The sequence below is a fragment of the Balearica regulorum genome, chromosome 10 (assembly GCF_011004875.1).
Source record: "Balearica regulorum gibbericeps isolate bBalReg1 chromosome 10, bBalReg1.pri, whole genome shotgun sequence".
Taxonomy (NCBI): domain Eukaryota; kingdom Metazoa; phylum Chordata; class Aves; order Gruiformes; family Gruidae; genus Balearica; species Balearica regulorum.
In genome coordinates, this window is record NC_046193.1 from 24,037,904 (window position 1) to 24,047,279 (window position 9,376).

The following is a 9,376-nucleotide window of genomic DNA, read 5'->3' on the forward strand; positions in this document are numbered from 1 at the left end:
CTTACAAACATGGATTTCATTTTTGTAACACATTAGAAGAAAGTCACCTTAATGAAAGAAATCTGAACCGAAGTGTGACGGCTGTGCCCACAGCTGCCCCATGGGAAGCACAGGCTCTGCCCCAGGCCGTCGGCTGCAGGAGCAGCTTCCGCTTTATACAGATGCTCCCATGCGAACCCAAGGGTTTAACAGGCACAGCTGCTAAATGCAACCTCAGCCCTGTTCTGGGGGTCCAGCCATACTAACAAGCTTTAACCCAGAGCTTCAGCTTCCCCATCCCTCCCCAGGCAGCAGGAGAAGCACAACCTCCCACACCCCAACCCAGCCATGTGAATGCGCCATGCGGTGCTGGGTGACGAAGCCCAGCCTGGGAGCAGAAGCCGGGGATCTGGCCTTGGCAGAAAGGAGTCCAGCAAAAGGTTTGTTGTTGGTCCCTCGGCCATTAGAAAGCAAGCAGTGCTTTCCTGCTGACCCTGCCAGGGGCACCTCCACCCTGTGCTGTTTGCTTCAACAGCTTCAGCTGGGGCCAAAGAGCGGCCTGTTAGGAGGCAAAAACACTTTAATGATGTCACCTGTCTTCTTCCTAAGTATCACCCCACATGCCACTAGAAGGCCAGCACACAGGCTTTCAGACCCCCAGCTCCCCATTTAAACTGAGCCGTGCCCCTAGAGAGTCGCCGGGTTTAGTGATGGCTGGACAACACACAGCAGCCATGGTGCTTCAGCGGACTCCACTTCCATTGTCTGCACCAGCGCTGCGAGGCCGACCGCCTGGCCCCGGCAGGCAGCTCCCGGTGCCGTACCCATGCTCCTGCCCAGCGGGCATGCAGAGCTGGCAGCAAGAGCGTTGGACACCATACCAGCTGCGTCTGACATGGAGCAAGGCGCCCAAGCTCCACATAGGCACGTTTCTGACCTGTTACCACGAGCTGGCGGCTCCTTCCCTCTGCTGACCACAGAGGCGGCCCAAATCCAAGGTATGTGGGGAAGGTCCATCCACCAGCAGCCGTACGGAGCCATTGACGGTCAGTTGCGTGCAGAAGCCTGCTGATTCAGTCCAACAATCCCAGCCTCTGCCAAAGCGCTCAGGACTTCATCTTAGCAGGAAAACATCTCCGATAGATTCAATTTGTTTCCATTAGAGACTGCCAATTAATCTTTATTATGAATCACGTATATACTTCTCTGCTATTCTCTGCACATGGCCCTCCCAGTCCCCACGCACGGGGGTCTCATGTAAAACCCATCTGCCAGGACCACGCTGTCAGACCCCACTGAGGAGACACAAAGGATAAGTGGAAGATAACAACAAATCAATCTATATGGGAATCAACCGAATAAGGAGCAACGCTGAGCAGTTATTCTGGCGTCTCACAGTAGAAACTAGATCAGATTCATTGGGACCTGCTATCTGTTGCAGATGACTCCACCACAGCAGACAGAGCTACGCCAAGGCATGCCAGCTGGCCCTCAGGTCACACTTCCCCACATTTTGTTAAGCAAGACAATTAAGCCAATGCAAATCTTATCACCTGTTTCTGTGATTAATATTTAGCAGTTTCCTACCAGCCCACCCAAAGGGATGGAACTTTCTTCTCTTTTGCACAGAACCATTTTATTAAATGGGCTGTCAAGTTTCAAGCCTCGATGCCTCCTCCAACTGGGAACCAAGCTTTCCTCCTGAGCAAGCCATAATCCCAGTTGGAGTGAGTCCAGAGGAGGCCACGGAGATGATCCAAGGGCTGGAGCACCTCTGCTATGGAGAGAAGCTGAGAGAGTTGGGGTTGTCCAGCCTGGAGAAGAGAAGGCTGCGGGGAGACCTTAGAGCCCCTTCCAGTCCCTGCAGGGGCTCCAGGAAAGCTGGAGAGGGGCTGGTGCCAAGGGCAGGGAGGGACAGGCCAAGGGGAATGGCCTGAAGCTGCAGGAGGGGAGATGGAGATGGGATGGGAGGCAGAAATCCTTCCCTGGGAGGGTGCTGAGGCCCTGGCCCAGGGTGCCCAGAGAAGCTGTGGCTGCCCCTGGCTCCCTGGCAGTGGTCAAGGCCAGGTTGGATGGGGCTTTGGGCAACCTGGGCTGGTGGAGGGTGTCCCTGCCCATGGCAGGGGTGGCACTGGATGGGCTGGGAGGACCCAAACCAGGCTGGGGTTCTATGAAAATAATTTGGTATGGGAATTTTCCCAAAATTTTCTGAGTAAAGTGGAAAGAGAGCAATAGGAAGGAAATGAGAAAATACATAAAGGAAAGGATACAGCTACCGTGATAGAAAAAGTAAAATGAAGCTAACAGGCAACGATAAATTAACCTACGCTGCAGTTCTCCTATGACAATGGGAAAAAACACATTGGCTTTCTTTGGCCCCAGGTTTGCAAGCCTTTTTAATGTTTTTATATGCTAAATCTATCAAAATTCTAGTTCTATTATCATTTCACACAGCAACTAAGAGTCCTAGAAGCACAAGAAATCATCCCTTTACCAGTATGCAGCCAGATGCACCGTTTAAAGACTACCGTCTTTAAGATCACCAGGGATGCTTTTCACCTGCCAGCCATATGACAGAAGATGATGCTATTGACTCACAGCAGTCTTCCTGCCAAGAATAACCAAATAGATCATACAACGACCTGAATTTTGCCAGGGTTAAAGAAAAGCTTCAGGAAGCAATATGAAATTAAACAGCCAATCAACAGGATGCCCAATTTTCTGCAAGATTTACAATGCTGCGCCATAGACGGTTGCATCTACATAATTAAAACTGGTTAGTTTTGCTGCATTAAAGCAACAAATCACGCATTCAACACTAATGAGGAAGAGACATTTATTTATCATTCTGGCCAGATAGACCAATTAAAATTGTACTTCTGAAAACACTCGCTTTAAATTGTGCATCTAAGAATCTACTGTGTTCTGTATTCTGCAAGTAGTTTTAATGTGGTGGTTGTAAATACATGGCCATATCTTTACTGGCATTTATTTTTAATGCAACCACTCCTGTCTGCAAATCTAAGACAGACAAATAAGAAACCCTGCCCCCTAAAATGTACCCTTAATATTTTCTTTCTGGTACCATCAAGCGAGCATCTGCTGCCATGCCAGGGCCAGCTCTCTCCTCCCTGACAGCTGAAGGAGGCAGATCAGCAGCAGAAGGCAGATCAGCAGCAGAAGAGGACGGATCCACAGCGCGATACCTGACAGCAGAGACCGCAGCACGGGAAGGCGCCTGTCAGCGGTGCGTGTGTTCAGCAGAGGTCACGCAGACAGGTCCCCGTGCATGGGCAGATGGCAAACGCTGCGGAGGGCTGCAGGACAGGCAGCCTGCAGCAGCCACAGACAGCAACCATCAGGTATCTCCACTCCCAAAAACAGAGCAGCACCCACCCAAAGCCTCAGGCACCCTGCATCACTACTGACACCGCGGAACCGTGCCCCAGCTATCACCCCCAGCCCTCTCTAATGCCCAGCAGGAATGTGTGCAGCAGCCAGCACTCACAGACCTGCGTGCACACACGGACACACACCCCACACACACCCTCTATCTTTTCACAGCACTGTCAGACAACTCCTTCCCACCATGAGAAAAGCAGACACAATTCTCCAGGGAGGGAAAGGAGATACAGAGTCATTATGGCTGATAAATCACCCCTGTGCACAGAGATTATTCACCAGTCAAACTCGACTTACGCCAATCAAGCTCCCCACACAAAGTGTGGGCTCATCGATTTTTTTAACCGAGGCCGCAGCACCCCAGAGCACAGGAGGTCGGGGCAGGGCTCGGCTCCCACGCTGCAGTTATTGACGGGCTGTCACTGAACCATTGGAGGCCTTTGCTCTACTTCCCAACAGCCTGAGCAAGAGGGCTTTCAGCAAAACTTTCCTAAAAATCAGTCTAATCAATAGCCTTTTTTTCCCCACCACGTTATTCCCAGTTGCCGGTCAGGCTCCTCTAGTAATACTTGGGCAACTTGGGGATTTTCTGCCCTTCAGGCACTCTGGACGGTCATTGCCGTGCCCGAGCCCCAGGCGCTGGCTGACACCTTACACCTTCCCGGCTGCGCTGGCCGACCACGCTGGCCAGCACCCTCACCCTTTCAATCCTCTCCAACATCTATCTTCCAAACGCATTTTAAACACACCTCCTCTGCAAACCACTTCCGCCTCCCCCCATGCCGACGTATTCCCTAGAGCTCACGTGCACGGCTTTCACCTCTCTCCCTGCCATTTTCTTGACCACACCATGGGGATCACCACAGTGCTGTGCTCAGGTTTCAGCCCCATCCTCCATAACAAGACATCACTTCTTCAAAATTTCATCTTTTATCATCTTCATACGTCACCTCTTCTGTGCCAACGCTTTGTTTCCATTAGTCTCCTCACCGCCACTCCCCTTTCTCTTTCTTTCTCCCTCACTGTTCCTTTTCCATTTTAGTCTTTCTCTGGAGATTTGGGTATCCTGGTTCGCCAGGGTAGCAGGGGTTTAGATATGAATAGAATAACGCCTAAATCCCTACAGGAAACAAACAGGGTATCTGGATAATGAGGCGGTCCAGATGAAATCCCCAGGTTGAGCCAAGAGATCAGGCCTTGCAGAAGGGGAGCAGAGGTGGAGGGGGGCGTTTATGGTCCCTGTCACAGCCTCAGAAGAAGGTTTAGATGACGACAAACCCTGCCCCATGTTGGGTTTTGCCGACGCCAACCATATGCAGACCTGTCGCGTCTGCACACGCGGTACACGACTAATGGCAGCAGCAGCCCCATTCCCTCCACGGAGCATCCTCGGCAGCCTGACCTCCTCGGGTCCCTGCTCACCAGGGACCTTTTGCTAAACCTGTCTGCCGGCCACATCTTCTCCCCCTGCCCCTATTCAGTGACAAACACAGGCTACGACAGACCTGCACGCCAGCTCCTCTCGAGGTGGATGTTCATCCTCCTCCGACAGTTTAGCAACACGGGAAGATCAGAGCCGGCCCGGTCCCCGCAGGGAGGTGACGGCTGTCAGGAGGACCCTCAGGCACTGGAGCCCCTTCACCGGACCGAGATCACCCTGAGACCACCTTGGCCCTGCCACAGACCTGCGGCCTCTCGGGGATGGAGCTGCCACCGCCTGGAAAGCAGCGGGTGGGAAGCACGCGCAGGCACTGGGGTCTGACTGTTCCCACCTCGCCCCAGCTTCAGGTAAACCCGACCACACCCAAATTAACCTTTATTCAGATGAAAATACAGACCGAGTACCCTAAACTAGAAAAGGGGTATTTCTGGAGGTATAATTAGGCACAGAATAGTATCAAGGAAGTTATTACCAGCCCATCAGCTGGTCTGCGTTACAGCTGCCCAGAAAAGCAGCCGAAAACGTGATCGCTGTGGTGCAATAAACACAAGCCCAGCGTTAACTGTCTAACATATGGAAACCATGAGGCTACAGAAGTCGGGCCAAGAATGATCACGGCAAATGAGTATTCCAGTTACAAACAACAACAATAAAAAATACTGGAGATGTCTGCAGCGAAGCCTTTGGAACAGATCAGACCCATATCAACAGATTGGAACAGATCTGGAACAGATCAACCCCTCCGCAGCCCCGAGCGCCCAAGAAGCGGGAACCACCCGGCCCAGGACGCCTTCGAGAACACCACGGGAACATGGGGCAGTCTCCACCAACAAATGCAAATCCCCTCCCGTGAAACAGAACAATACCACAGGCTAAAAGAATATTTCATCCGCTTAACTGCAGGGTGCAATAACATCAATTTGCCCAAATTACACACAAGCAGAAAGGTAATTGGCACTGAGCAGAGCGTGTTGTGACTGTTACATCACTCTTCAAAGCCAACTACAAAAGACTGAAATGCAAGAAAGTAAACAATGGCACGAAATCAACAGACAGCCCCTTCCCCAAAATCCTTCCATCTGGCACTGCACCGCAGCATTTCAGCAGCTACTTTTTCAAAGCGCTGTACGTGCAGATAAGACATCACTCAGCTCAGCTCAAGACCCAACACACTAAGCGACCTCTAGAGAAAACAGGAAAGGTGTTCAGTTTGTACATTTGCGGGTTAATTTGCAGAAAAGCTGTATTTTTATTTAATTCTGTCTTAACCAGAAACTTAAACATAACAAAATGGTGAACAGATACCTACATAAAACAAACAACGAAAAGGAGATGGGAGCCAATTTTACATAATAGCAGGGGGACTCGAAGGAGGCGACTTAACGAGAAGGCGTTAAGTAAGCAGTTAAACATCCTCAAGCTGAAAGTGGGAAAAGGAATTGCCATCAACTAACAGAAGTAGGAATTGTTACAATAATGAATAGATTTACAAATGGAAGTTATGCAAAAATATCAGTTAATACAGTTTGCCACTGACACTAAAAATCCAAATTTTGTAATGCAGAGGAGGTTACAGACACTAATCTTTTTCTGTCTGACCGCACACACTCTAACGTACACGGTCTTTCACCGGGCTGCAGACATTTGTGATGTTTCAGAGGGTGCCAACTTTTCCATAATAAGCCTAACTGTAATAAAAATTAATTTGGAGCCTGGTATTTGATGCTTAGCGGTCTCAACAGACGCAACCTTTAATTATATGCTTCCCTAATATTTAGAAATAGAGCAGTCAGCTTCAAAGGTCTTCATCCTGCCACACCGGGACTTGCACAACAATGGTTACGTCCCCTGAAATCGCTGGGCCCGATGTCCGCGAAGTTCCTTACATAAGACCCGCAAGATCGGTGTGCCTCCTGGCCCGGGCAGCGCCGGGCAGCGAACCGCACCCCCGCGGCTCCCCCTCCGCAGGCAGCCTGCTCCGGAGCCCGTGGCTGCGCGTCCGGCGGCGCTGCCCAGGTGGGCGCAGGGCCAGGCCGGGGAGCCGCTCACGGCCGCGCACTCCCCGTTAAAAGGCGGCCCCATCGCCAGCGCTCTCGGGGAGGGGGGGGTGTCGCTCGGAATTAACGCCCGCAGCCAGTCCGCACCCCAAGTTTCCCGCTCGGCGGCGGCACCGGTGCCCACCCCGGGGCCGGCAGCGCCCGGGCGGGCAGGGCCGGGGCTCCCGCGGCCGGTACCTCCGCGGAGCCGCCGCCTCGGCCCCGGGGCCGCTCCCCGCCCCGCGGCGCCGCACGCCGCGACCGCGGCCTGTGGGGCGGGAGGTGCCCGCACCCGGCGGTGCCGCAGCGCCCGCGGAGGAGGCGCGGGGAGGGGGAAGGCGCCGGGGAGGGGGGCGCAGAGCGCGGAACGGCGGCGGGGGGCTCCCGCAGCCAGGGCCGGCCCGGCCGCCGCGCCCCGCCCCGCACACAAAGGCGGGCACCGCAGCCGTGCCCCGCCGCCCGCCCCGCGATGCGGCGGCCCCGCTGCGCACCTTTGACCTGCGCCTCGTAGTCGGCGATGATCTCTTTGTCCTTCTTGAACTTGCCCTGCGATGACATCTTGCGGGGGGGGGGCGCGGGCTCCGCCGGGACACCCGCCGCTCCGCTCACCGCACCGCCGCCGCCTCACCCGGCCGCGGCCCCGCCGCCGCCCGCGGCTGCCTTCATTGGCGGCGCCGGGGACACCGCGCACCGCCCCGACCTCGGCGGGAGCCGCAGCGGCAGCAGCACCGGCCTCAGGAGCCGAGCCCCGCCCAGCCCGCGCGCCGCCAGCCGAGGCGGGGCCCTGGCGCCCCTCCCGCGCTCAGGTTGCGCGCGGGGCGGGGCGGGGCCGCCGTGAGGGGCGGGGCGGGGCGGGCGTCCTCGCGCCCCTGCTCCTCCCCCTCCGCCACCCGACGGGGGGTCCGGGCCCTGCGGGGGCGGCGGGGTACGGGGGTACGGGGTACGGCTGGGTACGGGGGTACGGCTGGGTACGGCTGGGTACGGGGGTACGGGGGTACGGCTGGGTATGGGGGTACGGGGTATGGCTGGGTACGGGGGTACGGGGGTACGGCTGGGTACGGGGGTACGGGGTACGGGGGTACGGCTGGGTACGGGGGTACGGGGTATGGCTGGGTACGGGGGTACGGGGGTACGGGGGTACGGCTGGGTACGGGGGTACGGGGTATGGCTGGGTACGGGGGTACGGGGGTACGGCTGGGTACGGGGGTACGGGGTACGGGGGTACGGCTGGGTACGGGGTACGGCTAGGTACGGGGGTACGGGTATGGCTGGGTACGGGGTACGGGGGTACGGCTGGGTATGGGGGTACGGGGTACGGGGGTACGGCTGGGTACGGCTGGGTACGGCTGGGAGCGGGGGACGCTGAAGGCCCACCGGGGGAGGGGGGGAAGGAGCCGCCGGCTGGGCACAGCCCCCGTTCGGCAGAGCCCGGGCTGGTCGGTGCCCCTGCTGCCCCGGCCACGCTGTGGTGCACCCCAAGTGCGGTTCCTGCACCGCAGATGCCGTGTCCCCCGCCCGGCGCTGCTCAGCCCTGGCACTCGCGGGGATGGGTGCCGTGGGCCTCCACACGGCCGGTCCCCAGGGCTCTTCCCGCGTCCTCCAGCCTCCCGGGGCTGCACCTGCACGGCTGAAGGCCTCGGCCGGCTCAACCAGCACGCTTCCCGTACTGCAGAGGTCTGGGGCACGGGGCTGCTCCTCGGGGGGAACGTGTTAAATGTCACGGGACGGAGCTGGCGGCTGGGGTACCCGGGTGATGAGCCGCTCCGAGCTCCCCGCGCCGTGTCCCCAGGACCGCAGTGTGGCCAGGGCACCCGTCTCCTCACCACCCCGCGCAGCTCCCCCTCGCCGCCGTAAAGGCACGTCCGAGCCAGACCCACCCACCAAAATTCAGCCCCAATGGATTTACCAACATAAAAGCAATAACAAACGTGAGCACGGCGGCATGAGAGGTTTATGGTGCACGTTTAACCCAAAGGCTGTTCAGCTCCAGCCAGAATTACTTCTGACCAGGACAGTCTTTTAAAACTGCATCGGGAAAGCTCCAGGTCCCAAAACACGGCAAACCCCATTGTTCAGAGCAGCACACAAAAGTTTGCTTTTGCTTTTCCAGCCCCAGGCCCAGCACACACATAAAAGGCCATTCTGAGGAGAGAAACTCCTGCTTTGGGTAATCCTTACAGAGCATCACCACGTGGTGTGTCTGTAGGTTACCTTGCGGAGGTAGCGGTTCGTTCTCCCCTCTGTTAATCCATCGTTACATTGACCCTGGCTCCTTGCTCAGTCACCAAAATACATGTATTTTAGGAAAACCATGTTTTGAAACATATGACGCACACGGCTGGGGTCTGTGAATGCCCCTGTGCGGCCCAGCCCCCCCAAGCACCGCTGCACCGCTTCGGCTTTGCTCAAACCCTGCCCTGGACACCTTGTTTTCTGGCACTGCGTTCCCCCCGAGTTTGGAAGTGTGGGGGTCCAGGGGGCAAAGCACACCAAAGTGGGATCCAACCAAACCGCTGTC

The 9,376-nt window shown here is 56.3% G+C and overlaps 1 protein-coding gene across 3 annotated transcripts in view; it reads right to left on the reverse strand.

Annotated features, from left to right (window-relative positions):
- The window catches only part of SRGAP3 (SLIT-ROBO Rho GTPase activating protein 3), a 123,556-nt gene extending 115,890 nt beyond the window's left edge, over positions 1-7,666 (reverse strand). For all 3 annotated transcript variants that reach the window (XM_075762506.1, XM_075762507.1, XM_075762505.1), the window contains exon 1: positions 7,350-7,666. In XM_075762506.1, the coding sequence (XP_075618621.1) occupies positions 7,350-7,416 (67 nt within the window). In that variant the 5' untranslated portion in view covers positions 7,417-7,666. The remainder of the gene's footprint in view (positions 1-7,349) is intronic.
- Between the last annotated feature and the right edge of the window lie 1,710 nt (positions 7,667-9,376).